Source organism: Emys orbicularis, chromosome 17 (assembly GCF_028017835.1).
Source record: "Emys orbicularis isolate rEmyOrb1 chromosome 17, rEmyOrb1.hap1, whole genome shotgun sequence".
Lineage (NCBI taxonomy): Eukaryota > Metazoa > Chordata > Testudines > Emydidae > Emys > Emys orbicularis.
The window spans coordinates 730,722-754,811 of record NC_088699.1 but is presented as its reverse complement, the minus strand read 5'-3'; the positions used below and the strand labels follow the sequence as shown (position 1 = coordinate 754,811).

Sequence of the window (24,090 nt, the reverse complement as noted above, 5' to 3'; positions counted from 1 at the left end):
AATCTCTCCTCCTATGGGACCCGTTCCAAACCCCTAATAATTTTAGCTGCCCTTCTCTGAACCTTTTCTAGTGCCAGTATATCTTTTTTGAGATGAGGAGACCACATCTGTACGCAGTATTCAAGATGTGGGCGTACCATTGATTTATATAAGGGCAATAAGATATTCTCCGTCTTATTCTCTATCCTTTTTTAATGATTCCTAACATCCTGTTTGCTTTTTTGACCGCTTCTGCACACTGCGTGGACGTCTTCAGAGAACTATCCACGATGACTCCAAGATCTTTTTCCTGATTCGTTGTAGCTAAATTAGCCCCCATCATATTGTATGCATAGTTGGGGTTATTTTTTCCAATGTGCATTACTTTACATTTATCCACATTAAATTTCATTTGCCATTTTGTTGCCCAAACACTTAGTTTTGTGAGATCTTTTTGAAGTTCGTCACAGTCTGCTTTGGTCTTAACTATCTTGAGCAGTTTAGTATCATCTGCAAACTTTGCCACCTCACTTTTTACCCCTTTCTCCAGATCATTTATGAATAAGTTGAATAGGATTGGTCCTAGGACTGACCTTTGGGGAACACCACTAGTTACCCCTCTCCATTCTGAGAATTTACCATTTATTCCTACCCTTTGTTCCCTGTCTTTTAACCAGTTCTCAATCCATGAAAGGACCTTCCCTTTTATCCCATGACAACTTAATTTACGTAAGAGCCTTTGGTGAGGGACCTTGTGTCAAAGGCTTTCTGGAAATCTAAGTACACTACGTCCACTGGATCCCCCTTGTCCACATGTTTGTTGACCCCTTCAAAGAACTCTAATAGATTAGTAAGACACGATTTCCCTTTACAGAAACCATGTTGACTTTTGCCCAACAATTTATGTTCTTCTATGTGTCTGACAATTTTATTCTTTAATATAGTTTCAACTAATTTGCCCGGTACTGACGTTCGACTTACCGGTCTGTAATTGCCGGGATCACGTCTAGAGCCTTTTTTAAATATTGGCGTCACATTAGCTATCTTCCAGTCATTCGGTACAGAAGCCAATTTAAAGGACAGGTTACAAACCATAGTTAATAGTTCCGCAACTTCACATTTGAGTTCTTTCAGAACTCTTGGGTGAATGCCATCTGGTCCCAGTGACTTGTTAATGTTAAGTTTATCAATTAATTCCAAAACCACCTCTAGTGACACTTCAATCTGTGACAGTTCCTCAGATTTGTCACCTTCAAAAGCCGGCTCAGGTTTGGGAATCTCCCTAACATCCTCAGCCGTGAAGACTGAAGCAAAGAATCCATTTAGTTTCTCCGCAATGACTATCATCTTTAAGCGCTCCTTTTGTATCTCCAACAGCCAGGGGCCCCACTGGTTGTTTAGCAGGCTTCCTGCTTCTGATGTACTTAAACATTTTGTTATTACCTTTTGAGTTTTTGGCTAGCTGTTCTTCAAACTCCTTTTTGGCTTTTTGTATTACATTTTTACACCTAATTTTACACTTAATTTATGCTCCTTTCTATTTACCTCACTAGGATATGACTTCCATTTTTTAAAAGATGCCTTTATCTCTCACTGCTTCTTTTACATGGTTGTTAAGCCACGGTGACTCTTTTTTAGTTCTTTTACTGTGTTTCTTAATTTGGGGTATACATTTAAGTTGGGCCTCTATTATGGTGTCTTTAAAAAGCGTCCATGCAGCTTGCAGGGATTTCACTTTAGTCACTGTACCTTCTAATTTCTGTTTAATTTCAAAAAGGGGACCTATGCAAAAATGAGGGGGTTAGTTAAATGCCACAGTGTTGGGCTGTTGAGATGTTCTTCCCACCACAGGGATGTTAAATGTTATTATATTATGGTCACTATTTCCAAGCGGTCCTGTTATAGTTACCTCTTGGACCAGCTCCTGTGCTCCACTCAGGACTAAATCGAGAGTTGCCTCTCCCCTTGTGCGTTCCCGTACCAGCTGCTCCAAGAAGCAGTCATTTAAAGTATCGAGAAATTTTGTCTCTGCATTTTGTCCTGAGGTGACATGTTCCCAGTCAATATGGGGATAATTGAAATCCCCCACTATAATTGAGTTCTTAATTTTGATAGCCTAATTTCCCTTAGCATTTCATCATCACTATCACTGTCCTGGTCAGGTGGTCGATAATAGATCCCTAATGTTATATTCTTATTAGAGCATGAAATTACTATCCATACAGATTCTATGGAACATGTGGATTCACTTAAGATTTTTACTTCATTTGATTCTACATTTTCTTTCACATATAGTGTCACTCCCCTCCCCCCCCCCCCACACGACCTGTTCTGTCCTTCCGATATATTTTGTACCCCAGAATGATTGTGTCCCATTGATTGTCCTCAGTCCACCAAGTTTCGGTGATGCCTATTATATCAATATCCTCCTTTATCACAAGGCACTCTAGTTCACCCATCTTATTATTTAGACTTCTAGCATTTGTGTACAAGCACTTTAAAAACTTGTCACTGTTTATTTGTCTGCCCTTTTCTGATGTGTCCGATTCTTTGTGTGAATGTTTCTCATCTGATCTGGCCCTTACATTATCCTCTTCCATCCTCTGCTCCTGACTATAACCTAGAGAATCTCTATCAATAGACTCTCCTCTAAGAGAAGTCTCTGTCCGATCCACGTGCTCCTCTGCAGCAGACGGCTTTCCCCCATCTCCTAGTTTAAAAACTGCTCTGCAACCTTTTTAATGTTAAGTGCCAGCAGTCTGGTTCCACTTTGGTTTAGGTGGAGCCCATCTCTCCTGTATAGGCTCCCCCGATCCCAAAAGTTTCCCCAGTTCCTAATGAATCTAAACCCCTCCTCTCTACACCATCGACTCATCCACGCATTGAGACTCTGAAGCTCTGCCTGCCTACCTGGCCCTGCGTCTGGAACTGGGAGCATTTCTGAGAATGCCACCATAGAGGTCCTGGATTTCAGTCTCTTCCTTTGCCGCCTAAATTTGGCCTCCAGGACGTCTCTCCTACCCTTCCCTATGTCATTGGTACCTACATGTACCACGACCACTGGCTCCTCTCCAGCACTACACATAAGTCTATCCAGATGCCTCGAGAGATCCGCAACCTTTGCACCAGGCAGGCAAGTCACCATACGGTTCTCCCGGTCATCACAAACCCAGCTATGTTTCTAATGGTCGAATCTCCCATTACTAACACCTGCATTTTCCTAGTGACTGGAGTTCCCTCCCCCAAAGAGGTAACCTCAGTGCGAGAGGATACCCTAACACCATCTGGAAGGAGGGTCCCAACTATGGGAAGGTTTCCCTCTGCTCCAGTTGACTGCTCTGCTTCCCTGGGCCTTTCATCCTCCTCAACAGCGCAGCCTCTGTCTGACTGGAGGTGGGACAATTCTACAGTGTCCCGGAAAGCCTCATCAATATACCTCTCTGCCTCCCTTAGCTCCTCCAGTTCTGCCACTCTGGCCTCCAAAGCCCGTACGCGGTCTTTGAGGGCCAGGGGCTCTGTGCACCGAATGCACACATACGCCACCCGCCCACAGGGCAGGTAATCATACATGCTGCACTCAGTGCAATAAACTGGATAGCCCCCACTCTGCTGCTGGGCTTCTGCCTGCATTGTCTCCTGCAGCTACTTAGTTATGAAAGGGTTTTGTTTAAATCAAGGAAGTTTTGAATGTAGTTTAGTTTACAGGTTTTAAAGAACAGCAAGTGAACCTTGCCCCCTTCCCACTCCCCTTGTGAAACTCCCTGTTAGCAGCCCCTGTTCGCAAGGCTCCCTGGTCACTTGTGCACTGCTTTATAAAGCCCTAGCCTTCTTGATAGCCCTGCCACTAAGGCTCAGCCTATTAACAGAGGCTTCTAGCTTTCAAACCTTACTTTGAAGCTCACAGCTTCAAACTGCCAGCCACAGCACACGGTCCTTCAAACAACTAACAGACAGACAAACACAAGCTCAGCACACAGCAAGTAACCCCCAAACACGAACACACACTACAGACAGCCACTTACCCCAAGGGTGCTGTATTTGCTCCTCCTTCACCTGGAGAACTCCCTTGCGAAACTCCCTGTTAGCAACCCCTGATGCAGTTATTCAAATTTACAAGCTATATGTGCTACACTGTAGCTGGTTTTATATTTTAAAGAAACCTTCCAGTCTCCTCAGACATTACTTACCTGCAGGCACGGTCAGGGGAATTAAGAATTTCATAGTAGAATACAGAGAAGTTGAGAGCAAGACCCAAGCGTATGGGATGTGTTGGCGGAAGTTCTGTCATTGCAATATCACTAGCTGCTTTATAAGCCACCAGGCTATTCTCTGCAGCCTCCTTCCTGTCATTTCCTGTGGCAAACTCAGCCAGGTACCTGTGGTAGTCCCCTTTCCTGAAAGAGTAAAGAGCACAAATTCAGGATTCCTTGATTTCACATTAGCTGTTGAAAAAAAAACAGTTAATGTTGATAATAACTGTACATTAATAAATTGGTATAGCATGGGCATTTACTATAGATATATGTCTAGAAAATACAGGGTATGTGCTTTTTAAGAACGTAAGACAATCAGCCATGGAAGACAATGTGAATAAGCAAGTCCTGTGTCACTTTCTGAAGTAACTAAAACCACACTACTCCTAAAATAAACACACCGAATGTGTTTCACTGAAGTTCAAGTTACTGAGACAATTTTCTAGTCCAGAAAGAAGAGAATTCCACCATTAGAGAAGCCATCCTGGACCTTTTTACAAGTAGCAGGAAATGCTTGATAACATGAAATGGAGACTCACCCACTGGTCAGTATCATACACGGAGGCCTGATCTACACCCTGTATGATATAGTTAGGTCGACCTAACCCCCACTGTAGATGCAACTAGATCAATGAAAAATTCTTTTGTTGATCTAGCTACCACCTTTCCATGGACTGGATTTATTACAGCAATGGAAAAACCCTCCCTCCCGTCACTTTAGCCGAAGTCTACACTACAGTGCTCAGTTCCTTCTCGGTGATGGATAAAGATTCAGGTGTCCATGCTGACATTAGCTACCTCTGATGTCATGAATGTTCTGATCTATCTACGTATTCTATTAGGAGTGGATGGGTCTGCCCTTAGGTGGTTTCATTCCTCAAGCTCAGAGGGTAGTAGGAGGCAATGGCTCTTCTGTCCCTAGGGCTTTTACTTTGTCATACTTCCTAGTCAGCATAAATGAGGCCATTAGGAGGGTTAGTAAAGAGATCAGGCTTAAAGTTCCTTCACAATATGCTGATGACACTCTTATCTAGCTCCATCTCATTCAGTTCAGATTACCTCAGATACATATGTAACATGTTATACTACTGAGTATTCCAGACAGTCCATGAAGATATATGAAAACTGCAAGTATAAACACAAATAAATACAGTAATAATGAACTTCCCTAATTTTTGCAATCCACCTAAGCTTGTAGCAAGCTGTCTCCACCCCAGAAGTGCACGTCAGAAAGGCTATGTGGATGGGTAAAAAGAAAATGTATAGTGAATGAACACTGGAAAAGTTATTAAAATTCATATAAAAACTAAGTGAAAGTTTACAACAATTAAATTACTTACAACTATAATAGAAAAAATACCACACAATTCTATACATCTATATTTAAGATGAAGAATTGCATTGTATATAGTATTTAAGAAAAAAGTATATCATAATTAGCAACTATCATGATGGGTATGCACAAGGGGCTGAACTTAAGTTAGACATGCAATTTTAATGTTGGCATTCCTTGATTTAAATATTTAGGTGTGTTCAATTAACCTAGTTTTTATGTATTATACACATTTTACACAGAAAGCACTGAATGGTTCAGTGGGTTGCTAATGGGGGTAAATAGCCTTTCATTTGGGGGGAGGGATAGCTCAGTGGTTTGAGCATTGGCCTGCTAAACCCAGGGTTGTGAGTTCAATCCTTGAGGGGGCCACTTAGGGATCTGGGGCAAAATCAGTACTTGGTCCTGTTAGTGAAGGCAGGGGGCTGGACTCGATGACCTTTGGGGGTCCCTTCCAGTTCTATGAGATAGGTATATCTCCATATTTTTATTCTGTATCATTTGTTCAAGACCAATTACAAGTGTATAGTAATTAAAATTTGTTTCCACTTGAGTGCTGTTTGGTGGTCTTAATACAGTTTATCTAGTTGGCAGGCATCCACGAGAAAATGTACCATCACAATTAGTCACTGAGCCTCTTGTTGGTGTTCAACACAAGGACTGACTGGGCAGAACGACCAAACCAGCATCTTATTTCTTGAAGTAGGCAACAGTGGTAGGACAGTGTGGAGAGAACTAAGTTTCCACTCTATATGCAGTACCTATTCCATGGCTGTAAAATTTTAATCTCCATGACTGTTAATCTGGCATATTTACCAGTACTGAATTCACTTCAATATTTTATGCAAACTAGAAGGATGGCACTTGCCCAAACCCCACAAGTCACCTACATTTTATAATAGAAAACCTTGGACTCGCCCGTGTTAGCTGCTGGAATGAGGTGTTTGTCCAGTACATCCAGAATGTCGCAACAGATTAATTTCAGCTCGGTCTCAACCTGGGGTGGAGGGTGGGGAAGGAGGAGGGAAAAAAAAGCAAAGATTAGCAAAGAAGATGTAATAGTATAAAGGGATACAAGAAATATTCAATCCCAAATGCTGAAAATAGGAAGAATAATCCAATTTAGATAGGAACTAGCATTTGTGTATACGAGTCCAACTTCTTTTGGACAGTATCAAAAGACCATAACTTCACCAGTCAAAATAAAAAGAGGGGAAAGAAGATGCAGAAGCTCCTAACTACAGCAAAGTCATTTCCCCAAAATACTTTATTTTTCAGTTTTTAAATCTACCTCAGGGCTGGTCTTCTCTGGGAACAGGTACGTATTTTAAAAGTTGTAAATAAATATTAACTAGATTCAGGGAGACTCATCACATAATGCAGTGGTTCTTAACCAGGAGTCCGGGGCCCTCTGGGGGGCCATGAGCAGGTTTCAGGGGATCCGCCAAGCAGGGTTGGCATTAGACTTGTTGGGGCCCAGGGCAGAAAGCTGAAGCCCCACCGACTGGGGTTGAAGCCCAGAGGCCTGAGCCCTTCCACCTGGGCCTGAAGCTGAAGCCTAAGCAACAGCTTCATGGGGCCCCATGTGGCATGGGGCTCCGGGCAGTTGTCCTGCTTGCTGCCCCTTAATGCTGGTCTTTGCTTTTATATGCAGAAAAACAGTTGTTGTGGCACAAGGTGGCAGTGGAGTTTTTAATAGGATGTTGGGGGGCTTCAGAAAGAAAAAGGTTAAGAATCCCTGACATAACGAACAGTAAATAGGCAGTTAGAAGGCTGAACTCTGACTATACTGGACCAAGGCAGGAAGTAAATTCTAGAGTCAAGGTCCCTGCCACCAACACTAAGGGTATGGCTACACTTGCAAGTTAGAGCGCATTAAAGCAGCCCAGTGCGCTTTAACTCACGACGCGTCCACACTGGCAAGGCACGTAGAGCGCTCCTAGTACTCCACCTCTGAGTGGAATAACGTTTGATGCACCCCTGCTGGAGCACTGCGGCGCCGGTGTGGATGCCCTGGTCTGTTAATGTGCTCTGATTGGCCTCCAGAAGTATCCCACAAAGCCTGTTCTAGCCACTCTGGTCATCAGTTTGAACTCTACTGCCCTGCCCTTAGGTGACCAACTGTCAGACCCGCCCTTTAAATTCTCTGGGAATTTTGAAAATCCCCTTCCTGTTTGCTCAGCCAGGTGTGGAGTGCTCTCAGCGATTCTTTCCAGGTGACCATGCCTCCACGTGCCAGGCAATCCCCAGTATGGAGCAATGGCGAGGTGCTGGACCTCATCAGTGTTTGGGGGGGAAGAAGCTGTCCTGTCCCAGCTCCAGCCGTAGGGTTCAGTATAGGGGCCCCCTGCACCTCTCAGCTCTCCCCAAGGCACAGAAACCCAGAGGGCAGTACAGCCATGAAACAATCAGTCCCCCTTGACCCTGCGCTTACTCACCATTTTGGGGCTCCCATGGGTTATGTGCGCTCGCTTTGGGACGGGCAAATTATGCTATAGTGTAGACTGTGCTTGCCCTCCTTAAGTACGGGGGAAGCACTGCTCTGTCTGATGTGAACAATGCTGCCTCTAAGTGTTGCATTTTGCCTTTATAGATGCAACCTTCAGATCTCAGCTGTCCGTGTTATCACTGGCCAAGAGACTGCAAAGAATCAGGAAGAGGCCACGTAGAAGCAAAGACGACATGCTGCATGAAGTAATGCAGCAGTCACTTAACGAGAATCTAAAAGCACAGGAGTGGAGGGAGAGTGAAAGGAGGATCCGCCAGCAGACTGCGAATTGCCGGCACAAAAGCGCGGAGCTCCGGCAGCGAAGCACGGATTGGCTGATAAGCATCATGGAGCGCCAAGCGGACTTGACCCAGGCGCTCATAGCCATGCAGGCGGAGCACTACCGTGCCCACTCCCCCCTGCAGCCCTTGTCCCAAAACTCTTTCCCTTGTGCCCCCATGTCACCTCCAACCCACTTTCCCCAACATCCAGGTTCTAATTGCCACCAGCTGCCTCCAACACCTGTAATTTCACCACCCAGCTCTGCAAACTACAACCCTTACCCACTGCACTCAATCCCCATCACCATGCAGTATAGCCATCCTGAAGTGCAGCACTCATTGCACAGCACTCCAGACAGGAAGGCTGAGTACGATAACACGACATATGCAAATCTGTGATTGTACCATTCCGCACCCCACCCCCTTGCCCTGTTTCCCAAGCAGTTGTGTTTCTTTTCAATAAATGAATTGTCTTTTCAATAAATAGATTTTTTGGCTTTGAAAACATTCTTTATTATTTCATAAAGTAAAAGATACCTTAGCCCAGGAAAGCAACAGGCACTGCAAGTCAGCGTAGCAAACACAGATTCTTACTAACATTGGAACCACTGCACTTCACTCCCGTGCAGGGCACCAGACATTACTGGTGGCTTTCAGCCTCAAATTGCTCCCTCAAGGCATCCCTAATCCTTGCAACCCCGCGCTGGGCCCCTCTAACAGCCCTGCTCTCTGGCTGTTCAAATTCAGCCTCCAGGTGCCGAACCTCCGAAGTCCATGCCTGAGAGAAGCTTTCACCCTTTCCTTCACAAATGTTATGGAGGGTACAGCACGTGGATATAACCGCAGGGATGCGGTCATCGGCCAGGTCCAGCTTCCTATACAGAGAGCGCCAGTGGCCCTTTAAACGGCCAAAAGCACACTCCACAGTCATTCTGCACCAGCTCAGCCTGTTGTTGAACCGCTCCTTGCTGCTGTCAAGGCTCCCTGTGTAGGGTTTCATGAGTCACGGCATTAAAGGGTAAGCGGGGTCTCCAAAGATCACAATGGGCATTTCGACTTCACCTACGGTGATTTTCTGGTCTGGGGGAAAAAGTCCTGGCTTGCAGCTTCCTGAACAGGCCAGTGTTCTGAAAGATACATGCGTCAGGCACCTTTCCGGACCAGCCTGCGTTAATGTAAATGAAACACCCACGGTGATCCACAAGCGCCTGGAGAACCATAGAGAAATACGCCTTCCGATTAACGTACTCTGAGGCTAGGTGGGCTGGTGCCAGAATTGGAATATGCGTCCCATCTATCACCCCTCCGCAGTTAGGGAAACCCATTTGTGCAAAGCCAGCCACAATGTCATGCACGTTACCCAGTCACGGTTCTTCTGAGCAGGATGTGATTAATGGCCCTGCAAACTTGCATCAACACGATTCTAACGGTAGACTTTCCACTCCAAACTGGTTAGCGACCGATCGATAGCTGTCTGGAGTTGCCAGTTTCCAGACTGCAATAGACACCCGCTTCTCCACCGTCAGGGCAGCTCTCAATCATGTGTCCTTGCACCGCAGGGTGGGGGCAGGCTCATCACACAGTCCCATGAAAGTGGCTTTTCTCATCCGAAAGTTCTGCAGCCACTGCTCATCATCCCAGACTTGCAGGACGATGTGATCCCGCCACTCAGTGCTTGTTTCCCGAGCCCAAAAGCGGCGTTCCACGGTGGTGAGCATGTCCGTGAATGCCACAAGCAATCTCGTGTCGTATGCGTTACTCGAGTCGATATCATCGGAGTCCTCACTGTCAGTTTGGATCTTAAGGAGTAATTCTACTGCCAAACATGACGTGCTGGCGAGACTCGTCAGCATATTCCTCAGCAATTCGGGCTCCATTCCCGCAGACCAAAAGGGAAGACAAAGCGCACAGCACAAAGAATGTTGAAAGATGGTGCCAAATGTGGATGGAAGCAGAGGGATTGCTGGGATGCGAACCGATGCATCACGGGGCATTGGGACAGGACCTAGAATGCTCCACACCCTCCGCCCCCTTCCCACAAGCCACAGCACCAGAATGGGAAGAGGTGCTCTGTGGGATAGCTGCCCATAATGCACTGCTCTCAATGCCGCTGCAAGTGCTGCAAATGTGGCCACGCCAGCGCGCTTGCAGCTGTCAGTGTGGACAGACTGCAGCGCTTTCCCTACTGCGCTCTCCGAAGGCTGGTTTAACTCAAAGCGCTCTACATCTGCAAGTGTAGCCATACCCTAAGATGTTCAAGTCTACAGAGTACTTTGAGAGAATCAGCAGAATTAAACTTTTCACAGGTACATGAGGGAAGAGATGGTAGCAGGTAGCTAGTACCCACATCATACATGCAAAAGTCTTTAAAAAGTGATTACATAAAAGGCTGCAAAAAGGATGAGTTACCAGTAATTCTGTGTCTCTGGAAATGTTCTGCAAGGTCATCTAGACTGGTCTTAGAACTTCCTTTTGCGAGACTGGCACAACCCTAGCTCTTCACTTTTCTTTTCTTTTTTTTAAATCACAAACTGGCAGATAGCTGTAATAAGGAATAGCACAAGCCACCTACCCTACTGGTCATCTCATGGCACCCTTTTAGGTTATAAACACCTCCCTCAAAGCATTCAATAAATTTCTACGCATTCTTGGAGCTTTGCCTTATAAAGAAAAGCCAACTGAAGATGAACAAGATAAAAAAATATGCCAAAGGGCAGAACCAGATGCAAGAGAAAAACAAGGCCAAAAAAGGTAACCTGTGAGGCATATGAATATTAAGAGACATCTCAAAAGAAAACAAGAGTAAAGCAGCAACAGGCAGCACTAACAAAGCGAAGACCATCAGTAAGAGCACAAGCTGCCAAAATTTACTGTATTTAAACTAATTATTCAAATTTAATAGTTACAAGACAGTCTGCTATGACCACACCATCTACAGTTCTTCTGAATTAGAACACATCTGTAAGGTATTTCCTTTGTGATTATATACAATCAATTACAAACATCACAAAGCAAAGACTATATTTTCTTTATTTTGTGATGTATTTATTGGGCCTATTGCAGGGCTGGGTGGCCTTGCAATATGATTTTACTCCTGGGGGAATTCTGCACCACTGCGCAATGCAGAAATTAACGTGCGTGCAGAATTTCCTTTTCCCCCCCCACAGAAATGGGCTGCAGTGCTGCTAGCCACCACTAGGGACCACTGGACCTGGCAGAGCCCAGCTCGCACATAGAAGACACTGCCTGGGGAAAGGGAAGGGAGCTAGAGGGTTCCTGGCAGCTGCAGTTCCCAACACCCCTGAGGGAAGGAGAGGGCAGCGCACAGGAAACTCCGTACAAGCCTGGGACCAGGCTGTTTCTCCCTCTTGATACCTGGGGGAAGAGGGGCAGAGAAACAGGAACTGGGTTGTCATAAGGATCTCTAACTCTCTTAGGGTGACCAGACGTCCCGATAAAATTGGGACCGTCCCGATATTTCCCAATCTTCAGTCGGGACGCAATTTGTCCCGATATCCACCGGCAGCGCTAGTTGTTGTTTTTTTCCCCCCTCCACCGGTGGGGCTGACACCTCCCCCCCCCCCCCCCATGTGTCCCGATATTTTCTTTCCCTCATCTGGTCACCCTAAACTCTCTACTCCTGGGGGAATTTGTGCGTGTGTCTGTATTATTACAGACATACTTGCTGACAGGTATTTTGAAATAAATTATCAAAATAATTGAAACTGGCATGATTATGCAGTGTTATTTTGACAAATAAAATTTGAAAAATTTTAAAATATGTGCAGAATTTAATTTTTTGGCACAGAATGTCCCCAGGAGTAATGATTTCAAGGTTGACAAAGCTAGGCTGTATAAGTCCAAGGAGGAAAGAAATTCTAAAAGCTAGGGAATCCTTGCAGAATCCAGCCTACTTTGAGCCCAGTGCTGCTTATACTATGAGCACCCCCCCTTTTTTCTTTTTGCTGAAGCAGCTCAAACACGAGCAAAATAAGGGAAGTATTGGTTGCAAATCTGAAGGTAGAACACAATTTAGGTGAAAGTGATCATGAAATGAGGATTTCATAATTCTAAGGAAAGGATGGAGGTGAGAGCAGCTGAACAGAGACAATGGACTTAAAGAACGGTTACCTACCTTTCGTAATTGTTGTTCTTTGAGATGTGTTGCTCATGTCCATTCCATTCTAGGTGTGCATACCCATGTACACAGTTGTCAGAGACTTTTGCTTTAGCAGTATCCGTAGGGCTGGCTGTGCCGCACTCTAGAGTGCCGCACTCATGCGGCAAGGTATCAGGCGCCACCAGCCCTATGCACGCTCGGTTCCTTCTTGCCAGCAACTCCGACAGAGGGGTAAGGAGGGTGGGTAATGGAATGGACATGAGCAACACACCTCAAAGAGAACGGTTACCTACCTTTCGTAACTGTTTTCTTCTTCGAGTGCTTGCTCATATCGATTCCATTCTAGGTGACTCACGAGCAGTATCTATGGAGGTGGGCTCCGAATTTACCATTTGGCGGCTTGCAGTACTGCTCTACCAAAACAGCATCGTCCTGGGCCTGCTAGGTAAGCGCATAATGGGACGTGAAGGTATGGACCGACTACCAGGTGGCCGCCATACAGATGTCCTGAATAGGCACTTGGGCCAAATAGGCCACCAAAGAGGCCTGCGCCCTGGTAGACTGGGCGGTGACAATCGCCAGGGGCGGGACCTTTGCTAGATCATAGCAAAAGCGAATGCAGGCAGTGATCCAGGAGTAAATTCTTTGAGCGGAAACAGGTTGACCTTTCATCCTGTCGGCCACAGTGACAAATAATTCCGTCAACCTGCAGATTGACTTGGTCCTTTCCATGTAGAAGGCCAGAGCCCTCCTGACATCCAAGGCATGTAGCCTGCGCTCCTCCTCCGTCTTATGCAGCTTCAGAAAGATGACTGGTAAGTAAATGTCTTGGCTCGAATAAAATAGACTACCTTAGGAAGGAAGACTGGGTGCAGTCTTAACTGGACCGTGTCCTTGTAGAAGACTGTGCAAGCGGTTCTGAGGTGAGCGCCCGAATCTCGGATACCTGGCAGGCCGACATCTCTGCGACCAGGAGTGCGACCTTCCAGGAGAGAAGGAGAAGGAGAGAGCAGGAAGCCAGAGGTTCAAGGGGGGGGGGGGGGGGGGAAGAGAACACCTGAGAGCCATGACAGCACCAGATTCGAGTCCCATGGAGAAACAGGATCCCAGACATGCATTACAGAAAAATAAGATATCAAGATGGCCTATGTATAAACAAAATGCAGCTGTTGCTTATTATTGTCTGTAATGAAAGGTATAAAGGTTTGCTGTAATTGTTTACCTGTAGAGAGACCTGTTTAGCTCTCTCCCTCTAAGCAATTGTTAGAGAAAATAAAGTATCTGACTTGCTGTACCCAAACAAAAAGTGAGAACTCTGTTATTCTCCGACAATTTGGGGGCTCTGCGGGCGTTGCCATCCCGGACTATACAGACAATTTCATTACAGACAATAATAAGCAACAGCTGCATTTTGTTTATACATAGGCCATCTTGATATCTTATTTTTCTCACTTGTTTTGACTCTAGTCTACATACAATATTTTCTACATATTATCTACACAAGGTCGCAGCAACTTCTCACACAGTTCTTTCCCACTCGCCTCACACAATCCTCGCTTCTACAAATCTCGCGTTATTAGGGTTACAGTTAGCCTGACTCTTGCTAACGAACTGTCATGCATTGCATCCCCTTCCTGTCAGTTCTTTCTCTGCTTCCACAACGCGCTCCAGGCCCATAAAGAATCTGGCTGGGATATCCGGAGAGAAAAATCGACCTGCCTTCGAGCAGTGGGTGGAAGGCCGAGATGGCCGCTAGATGGACCTTGGTGGATGAGAGTGACAAGCCCTGAAGTTTGAGGTGCAATGGGGCTCTCTCAGGACAGACCCCCTTATTCGCCATCCAGCAAGTGAATCACTTCCATTTGGCCAGGTAGGTGGCCCTGGTGGAGGATTTTCCACTGCCCAACAGGACTCGTCAGATCTTGGACGAGCACTGCCGTTCTTGCGCGTTTAGCCACACAGCAGCCAAACCGTCAGATGAAGCGCCACCAGGTTTGGGTGCAGGAGACTGCCATGGTTCTGAGACAACAGGTCTTCCCTGAGCGGCATCCGGAACTGGGTCGCCACTGAGAGATCCAGGAGAGTGCTGAAACAGTGTTGGTGCGGCCATGCCAGTGCTACAAGGATGACCTTCACCCTGTCCTGCTTGATCTTCATGAGGACCCTGGGCAGCAACGGCACCGGAGGGAAGGCATACATCAGAGCCCCCAACCACAGGAGCAGGAAGGCACCTGACAGGGATCCCCTGTGCCTGCCCTGGAACAAGATGATGTGGCATTTCCTGTTCTGCCTGGACACAAATAGGTCCACTTGGGGAGTTCCCCACCTACAGAAGATAGAACTGACCAACTTAGGGTGAAGGGTAGAACCCTGCAAATCTGTGGGTATCCGCTTTATATCCATGGACCATTTCTGCAGATAGCAGCGCAGATGCAGGGCTCTGACTGTGAGGAACTTGGTGTGGATCCTCCAACTGTCCTGGGTGCAGGGTGTGGGGGGGCAGGGACAGGGGCTGTTCGGGCCCCACACCCAGGACAGGTGGTAGGTCCACTGCAGCTCCCCACAGCCACCTGCCCAGCTCTCCCCAACTGGGCTCCGGTGGGGTTGTGCATGCCTCAGAGCATCAGTCTGGGGTACAGCCCTGCAAATTTGCAGATACCCACAAAAGTTATCTGCGGATCATGGATCTGATGCGGATGTATACAAATGAGCCCATGCAGGGCCCTAGCAAAGGGACCACTCGTGTCGAGACAAGAATGTCCTGCTGAGGCGGTCCGTCCAAGCAGCCACAAGATGGATGTCATGCTGAAGACAGAAATCCCAGAGAACTTCTTGACAGCGGGAGGATGACCTGGCTCCCCCACATCTCTCAATATAGAAGACCATGGCCGTGTTGTCCGTTGGGACCTGAACCGCCCTGTCTTGTATGCAAGTCTGAAAGGCTTGGCAGGCTAGGCAAACTGCCCTGAGTTTCCTGAGGTTATTGTGCAGAGACCAATCGCGACTGGACCAGATCGGCCAAGTGGGCTCCCCAACCCAGGTCCAAAGTGTTGGTGACGAAAGTCACCGACGAGACCGGGGTTGTGATGGGGACTCCCTCCAGCACCGACACAGGGTCTTGCCACCAGGTAAGGGACAACTGTACACTGTCCAGAATCCTGATCATCTGCTCCACACTGTATCGGTTGGGGACATAAACCGATGCCAGCCACGCCTGTAGGGGCCTGAGGCGCAGTCACGCGTGCCAGAGCATGTAAGTGCATGCTGCCATGTGGCCCAAAAGTCTTAGGCACGTGTGGGCGGTGGTGAGCAGGTGGGCATGCAGAGACAAGTTGAGGTCCACTATGGCTCAGAACAGAGTCTTGGGGAGGAAGGCTCTGGCTTGAGTGGAGTCGAGTACCGCCCCAATGAATTCTATACATTGCACTGGGGTGAGGGTTGACTCTGTCATTTATTATTAGGCCCAGGTAACGGCAGGTGGAACAGACCAGATTGAGATGCCTCCGCACCCGAGAGGAGGACTGGCCCCTTATCAACCAGTCATTGAGGTACGGGTAGATTTGAACCCCCTGACGTCACAGGTAAGCGGCCACTGGAGCTATACACTTGGTGAACACTCTAAGGGCTGGTCCACACTAACCTCCCAGTTCGAACTAAGATACGCAACTTCAGCTACATGAATAACGTAGCTGAAGTCGAAGTACCTTAGTTCGAACTACAAAGTACTTACCGCGGGTCCACATGCGGCAGGCAGGCTCCCCCGTCGACTCCGCGTACTCTCTCGCGGAGCAGGAGTACCGGCGTCGACGGTGAGCACTTCCAGGATCGATTTATCGCGTCTAGACAAGACGCGATAAATCGATCCCAGAAGATCGATTGCTTACTGCCGAACCCGGAGGTAAGTATAGACGTACCCTAAGAGCCGATGAGAGACCAAACTGCATCGCCGTGAACTCGAAATGGTGCTGGCCCAACGTGAAATGGATGAAACGCCGGTGGCCCGGGAATATGGAAGTATGTGTCCTTTAAATTGAGGGTGACGCACCAGTCTCCCGGATCCAGGGAGGGGATGATGGTGGCCAGGGAGACCATATAAAACTTCAACTTTTTGAGAGACTTGTTGAGGCGACACAGATTTAGGATAGGTCTGAGGCCCCCTTCTGCCTTTAGAATGAGATAGTAGGGGGAGTAAAATCCTCTTCCTTCCATGTCTTGCAGAACCTCTTCCACTGCCCCTAGGTTCAGGAGATTTTCGACCTCCTGAATGAGGAGTTGCTCATGAGAAAGGTCCCCGAAGAGCAACGGGGATGGAAGGGTTGGTAGTCTACAAACTGCCGAGTATAGCCCAACGAGACTGTGTCAAGCACCCAGAGGTCCGAGGTGATATGGGACCAGGCCGACTGGAAAGGGTGAAGGTAGTTGAGGATGACAGGGTACGGTTCCGGTGCAGCAAAGGATGTCGTCCTTGGGCGCACCCTCAAAATGACTGCTTTTGGCTGCCTTGGTCACTGGAAGGACCAGGCTGGGCAGGTGGATGAGACGACTGGTGGTGTCGCTTAAAATCCAGTCCTTCACCTTCTAGGAGCCAGATCAAGGGGTACCCCAAGATCTCAACGAAGGTGGAGGGGGTGGAACAGCTTTCTGACCTGCTGAGTATGTAGGCCCAAGGAGCAGAGGGTGGCCTGGGAGTTGTTAAGGCCCTGGAGCCTAGCATAAGTTAGCTCTGAGAAGAGCCCCGTTCCCTCGAAAGGGAGGTCCTGGACGGTGGATTGCACCTCCTGGGACAGCTGGGAGGTCTGTAACCAGGAGCTATGCCTCATGGCTATTGCAGAGGTGACAACTCTGGACGCTAAGTCCATGGCATCCTAGGCCATCTGGAGGACACCCTTGGCTACTGCCTTGCTCTCTATCAGAATGGCAAACTCCTGCACCCGATCCTGTGGGAGGCTATTTGAACTTGCTGATTGAGTCCCACAGGTTGAAATTGTACATGATATGTAGAGCTTGATGGTTAGAGACCCTAAATTGGAGGCTTGCTGTTGCATAAATTTTTCTACCAATAAGTCCAGCCTCTTGGCATCTTTATTTTTGGGGATGCCACTCGCCTGGCCCTTTCATTGACAGCAGACTTGACCAGGGACCCTGCAGCAGGGTGCGTGTATAGGTATTGAAACCCTTTTGCAGGGACATAGTACTTCTTTTCCACCTTCTTAAAGGTGGGCAGAATGGAAGATGGGGTCTGCCAGACCAACTTGGTGATCTTTAGGACCCCTGGATGAACGGGCAATGAGACCTGGGCTGGGACAGAGGAGGCAATGATATGGAAGAGGTTATTGGGCTCCTCAGCTAGTTCCTTGACCTCCAAGTTCAGGTTGGCCGCCACCCTTTTAAGTAGGACTTGGTGCTCCCTGAAGTCATTGGGAGGGGGAGGGGAGAAAGGGAATGCTACCGGTTTGCGAGGGCTCTACCACTGCCTCTACCAGGACGATGACTGCATCGCCGGATGGGGCGTCCCCTTGCTGTGTCGGGGATTGCTCCACGGTTGTGACCTTCAGAAGAAGAAAGAGAGGAACCCATGTACCACCAATGCAGACAGAGGTAAGAAACCGTTTTCAGGCTCTCTGCACTGGTACTATGGTGGAGAATGGTTTGGAAGAGTCATCTGAGGGAAGGGATCAGGAGGAGACCCGATCGACCGAAAGGCATGAGAAGCACTGTCCTAGGGATGGGGGTTCCATGACCACCCCTCCCAAGAGGATATGGGTGATGGTGGTTGGGGACTCCCTCCTAAGAGGGACAGAGCCATCCATCTGCCATCCAGACCAGGAATTCAGGATGTGACTGAGTGTCTGCCCTTGGACTGAGACTGATCAAGCCCTTGGACCGCTACCCCTTCCTACTTCTCCACATGGGCACCAATTATACTGCTAAAGATGACCTTGAGCATTGCAGACCTTGCAGACTACGTGGCTCTGGGAAGAAGAATAAAGGAGTTTGAGATGCAAGTCATGTTCTCATCCATCCTCCTTGTTGAAGGAAAAGGCCTAGGTAGGGACCATTGAATTGTGGAGGTAAATGCGTGGTTGCGCAGGTAGAGAGGGCTTTGGAGTCTTCGACCATGGGATGTTGTTCGAGGAAGGATCGCTAGGAAGAGAGAAGATTTACCTAACAAAGAGAGGGAAGAGCATCTTCGCAGGCAGGCTTGCTAACCTAGAGAGGAGAGCTTTAAACTAGGTTCGCCAGGGAATGGAGACTTAAGCCCTGAGGTAAGTAGGATACCGGGAGGGAACACAAGGAGGAGGGTGCAACAGGGGAGGCCTCCTGATTCATACTGAGAAAGTAGGGCAATTGGCTAGTTATCTTAGGTGCCTGTACATGAATGCAAGAAGCCTGGGAAACAAGCAGGAAGAATTGGAAGTCCTGGCACAGTCAAGGAACTATGATATTATTGGAACAGAGACTTGGCGGGGCAACTCCCATGACTGGAGCAATGTCAGGGATGTGTATAAACTGTTCAGGAAGGACAGGCAAGGGAGAAAAGGTAGAGGAGTTGCACTGTACGTAAGAGAGCAGTACAATTGCTCAGAGCTCCAGTATGAAACTGGAGAAAAGCCTGTTGAGAGTCTTTGGGTTAAGTTTAGATGCAAGAGCAACAAGGGTGATGTTGTGATGGGCGTCTGCTATAGACCACCAGACCAGGAGGATGAGGTAGATGAGGCTTTCTTCGGACAACTAGCAGAAGTTTCCAGATCACAGGCCTTAGTTCTCAGGGGGGACTTCAATCATCCTGACATCTGCTGGGAGAGCAATACAACAGTACACAGACAATCCCGAAGTTTTTGAAGTGTGTTGGGGACAACTTTCTGGTGCAAGACCTGGAGGTACCAACTAGGGGTCGTGCTCCTCTGCTCACAAACAGGGAAGAATTGGTAGAAGTAGAAGTGGGTGGCAAGCTGGGTAGCAGTGACCATGAGATGGTCGAGTTCAGGATCCTGACAAAAGGAAGAAAGGCGAGCAGCAGAATATGGACCCTGGAATTCAGAAAAAGAGACTGACTCCTTCAGGGAACTGTTGGGCAGGATCCCCTGGGAGGCTAATATGAGGGGGGAAAGAGTCCAGGAGAGCTGGATGTATTTTTAAAAAGCCTTATTGAGGGTGCAGGAACAAGCCATCCCAATGTGCAGAAAGAATAGCAAATATGGCAGGCAACCAGCTTGGCTTAACAGAGAAATCTTCAGTGAGCTTAAACACAGAAAGGAAGCTTACAAGAAGTGGAAATTTGGACAGATTATTAGGGAGGAGTGTAAAAATATTGCACGAGCATGCAGGAGTGAAATCAGGAAGGCCAAAGCACAATTGGAGTTGCCACTAGCAAGGGATGTGAAGGGTTTCTACAGGTATGTTAGCAACAAGAAGGTGGCCAGAGAAGGACCCTTACTGAATGGGGGAGGCAACCTAGTGACTGAGGATGTGGAAAAAGCCGAAGTACTCAATGCTTTTTTTTGCCTCAGTCTTTACAGACAAGGTCAGCTCCCAGACAGCTGCACTGGGCAGCACAGTATGGGAAGGAGGTGAGTAGCCCTCAGTGGTGAAAGAACAGCTTAAGGACTATTTAGAAAAACTGGACATGCACAACTCCATGGGGCTGGATGCAATGCATCAGAGAGTGCTGAGAGAGTTGGCTGATGTGATTGCAGAGCCATTATCTTTGAAAACTTGTGGCAATCAGGGGAGGTCCCAGACGATTGGAAAAAGGCAAATATAGTGCCCATCTTTAAAGAAGGGAAGAAGGAGAATCCAGGGAACTAAAGCCTCACCTCAGTCCCTGGAAAAATCATGCAGCAGGTTCTCAAGGAACCCATTTTGAAGCACTTGGAGAAGAGGAAGGTGATCAGGAACAGTCAACATGGATTCACCAAGGGCAAGTCATGCCTGACCAATCCAACTGTCTTCTATGAGATAACTGGCTCTGCTGATATGGGGAAGCGGTGGACGTGATGTACCTTGACTTTAGCAAAGCTTTTGATACGGTCTCCCACAGTATGCTTGTCAGCAAGTTAAAGTATGGATTAGATAATGGACTATAAAGATGGATAGAAAGCTGGCTAGATCATCGTGATCAACGGCTCAATGTCTAGTTGGCAGCCGGTATCAAGCGGAGTGGGAACTGGGCCTATTTAGTCTGCAGAAGAGGAGAGTGAGGGAGAATTTGATGGCAGCCTTCAACTACCTGAACAGGGGTTCCAAAGAGGATGGAGCTAGGCTGTTCTCAGTGGTGGCAGACGACAGAACAAGGAGCAATGGTCTCAAGTTGCAGTGGGGGAGGTCTAGGTTGGTTATTAGAAAAAACTATTTCACTAGGAGGGTGGTGAAGCACTGGAATGGGTTACCTAGGGAGGTGGTGGAATCTCTATCCTTAGAGGTTAAGGCCTGGCTTGACAAAGGCCTGGCTGGGATCATTTAGTTGGGGGTGGTCCTGCTTTGAGCAGGGGGTTGGACTAAATGACCTCTGGAGGTCTCTTCCAATCCTAATCTATGATTCTATGAAGGTCCACTACTTAGTGGAGAAGAATCATAGAATATCAGGGTTAGAAGGGACCTCAGGAGGTCATCTAGCCAAACCCCCTGCTCAAAGAAGGACCAATCCCCGATAGATTTTTGCCCCAGATCCCTAAATGCCCCCCTCAAGGATTGAACTCACAACCCTGGGTTTAGCAGGCCAATGCTCAAACCACTGAGCTATCCCTGGAGGGAACCAGGTAAAGCTACCCAGTGGAAGCTGAAAAGGACTCTGCTGGCTGGGACCACGTGTTTTGCATTGTTTTGAATCCTTTTGTGATGGTAAAGCTACCCCGGAGGAAAGGACCTGATTGGAATGGTAGTTTGCCCTTTATTTTACATTCCTTAGTGGATGTATCTGCACATCAGTGTACACCAGTCTATTCCACATGCCTCTGTCCCAGGGACAGGGCTGGTCAGATGGGGGTGAGCCTCCTATTCCCCTCCCTCACCCCACACAGAAGAGTTCCACAAGAACACCAGGCAGAAGGTTTCCAAAAAAGTCAGAAAGCTGCAGTGGCTAAGCTAATTCCCCTGCTCTGCACATTGTCCCTTACAGAAAAGCCCTGCTATGCTTTAGGGCTCTGTTCTCTTTGCTCCTCACGACCAATGCCACATTATCTGCCCTACATGCTGGGCTTTGCCTTGCATACAGCCCTGATCAGAAGAGGGCATTTATCACAGGCAAAAATAGAGTGACAAGAGCCAACAGGTGCCACCAAGTCGTGCTGCAGCCAGAACACATGGATGTGAGAACCTCCACTGGTGAGAAGCAGTCAGCAGGAGTTCAGCAGAAAACAAGCCAGCCACACTGTCAGACCCAACAGTCTGCACCGCCATCACTTCAGAGACCAGCACAGCACAGCTTCCACATAAACACTCCCTGACAGGGGGCAGAATCCATCAGCCAAACAAACGTGCTTCTTTGGTGGCAGATTAGTCCGTCCAACATCCCCTGCATCCTTTCATCTTGTTGGACAGTAATCAAATGGGAAGCATGGAAGGTCTGCATTGGCCACAGGCATAACTGGGTGTGAAATGAGGGGATGCCCTTGTAGCTAGGTACGGTAATAGTTCTGCTTAGGGTTGAGGGGGAGGGTACATTACCTGCGTGCTTTCCCATAGTTTGCTGTGTCGTTCGCTTGCTCCCTGTACCGGCAAATGTCCCCTTGGCAAATCATACACCTCTGGGCACTGATCAGCGCGGCCCCGTGACCCGGCACCAAACCGCCGTAGTTTGCCCACCCCTGACCTAGAGGGTAATTGGGTAATAATAGCCAAAATGGATCTGTCAAGAATGAAATCACCTCAAGCAATCTAATTTCCTGCTCTGACATGGTTACAGGCCAAGCGGATAGCGAGGAAGCAGCAGACATGAAAGATTTTGATTTTAGCAAGGCTTCTGACAGCGTCCCTAAAGACATTCTCATAAGCAAACTAGGGAAATGTGATCCAAATGACATTAACATAAGGTGGGTACACAACTGGTTGAAAAACCATACCGAAAGAGGAATTATCAATCCACTGTCAAACTGGGAGGACGTATCTAGTGAGGTCCAGCACTATTCAATATTTTCACTAACCACTGGGATAATGGAAAGGAGAGTATTCTTATAAAATTTGTATACGATACCAAGCTGGGAGGGACTGCAATCACATTAGAGGATAGAATCTGAATTCAAAGTGACCTTGACAAATAGAAGAATTAGTTTGAAATCAACAATATGAAATTCAATAATGACAACTGCAAAGTACTACACTTAGGAAGGAAAAAAAAGCACAAATAGAAAATAGGGAATAACTAGGCAGGCAGTAGTACTGCTGAAAAGTATCTCAGGGTTACAGCAGAGCACAAATTGAATGAGAGCCAAAAATGTTACTCAGCTACAGGGGTATCTCATGTAAGACACAGGAGATACCTGCTGTACTCAGCACAGGTGGGGTATTAGCTGGAGTACCGCATCCAGTTTTGGGTTCCACACTAAGACAGACAGATAAACTGAAGAGTCTAGAGGAGAGCTACAAAAATGATTAAAAGCGTAGAAAACTTGTCCTATGAGGAAAGACTAAAAAAAATTAGGCATGTTTAGTCTTGAGAAATGACACTTAAGGGGGAACCTGACAACAGACTTCAAATATGTTAAGGGTTGTTATAAAGAGGACTGTGATCAAAAGTCCTCCATATCCACTGAAGGTAGGACACGAAATAGACAGTCTGCAGAAGGTTAGATTTGGGGGGTGGGGGAGGAGGAGAGGAAGGGAACGACAACTAACTTTACAGGTAGCTCTGGAATAGGCTTCCAAGGGAGGTTGTGGAACCTGCAACAAAGGTTTTTAACAACAGGTTAGACCAGGGGCAGGCAAACTTTTTGGCCTGAGGGCCGCATCGGGTTTCGGAAATCATATGGAGGACTAGTTAGGGGAGGGGGTGGTGGCCTGGCCCCCACCTCCTATCTGCGGCCCCCCCCGGATTCCTGCCCCATCCAATCACCCGTTCTCCCTGTCCCCTGACCGCCCCCAGAACACCTGCCCCATCCAATCACCTGTTCTCCCTGTCCCCTGACCACCCCCGGAACTCCTGCCCCTGACTGCCCCCCACCACTCCACCTCCTTCCTGACTGCCCTCCGGGGGACCCCTGCCCCATCCAACCACCCCTTTTCCATGTCCGCCTCTGGAACCCCTGCCCCTGACTGCCTCCCACTGCCCCATCCAACCCCCCCCTCCTTCCTGACTGCCCCCCCCAGGACCCCTGTTCCCCACCCTCTGACCACCCCCATTCCCCACCCTCTGACCACCGCGACCCCTATCCACACCCCCACCCCCGACCACCATCCCAAACTCCCCTGCCCGCTATCCAACCTCCACGCTCCCCTGCCCCCTTACCGCGCAGCACAGAGCACTGGGTCAGACCGGGCTCTGCAGCTGCGCTGGACCAGGAGCTCGCAGCCCTGTTGCCCAGAGCATTGTGCCGGCGGCGGGGCGAGCTGAGGCTGTGGGGGAGGGGCCAGGGGCTAGCCTCCCAGGCCAGGAGCTCAGGGGCCGAGCAGGAGGGGCCCATGGGCCATAGTTTGCCCAC

General features: G+C 48.1%; 1 protein-coding gene across 2 annotated transcripts in view; it reads right to left on the bottom strand.

The window, feature by feature from the left end:
* LOC135891067 (14-3-3 protein epsilon) overlaps positions 1 to 24,090 on the bottom strand; it is a 143,960-nt gene that overhangs the window by 21,653 nt on the left and 98,217 nt on the right. For both annotated transcript variants that reach the window (XM_065418553.1, XM_065418555.1), the window contains exons 3-4: positions 6,456 to 6,562; positions 4,167 to 4,373 (exon numbers count right to left, since the gene is read on the bottom strand). In XM_065418553.1, coding sequence (XP_065274625.1) covers positions 4,167 to 4,373; positions 6,456 to 6,562 — 314 coding nt within the window. The remainder of the gene's footprint in view (positions 1 to 4,166; positions 4,374 to 6,455; positions 6,563 to 24,090) is intronic.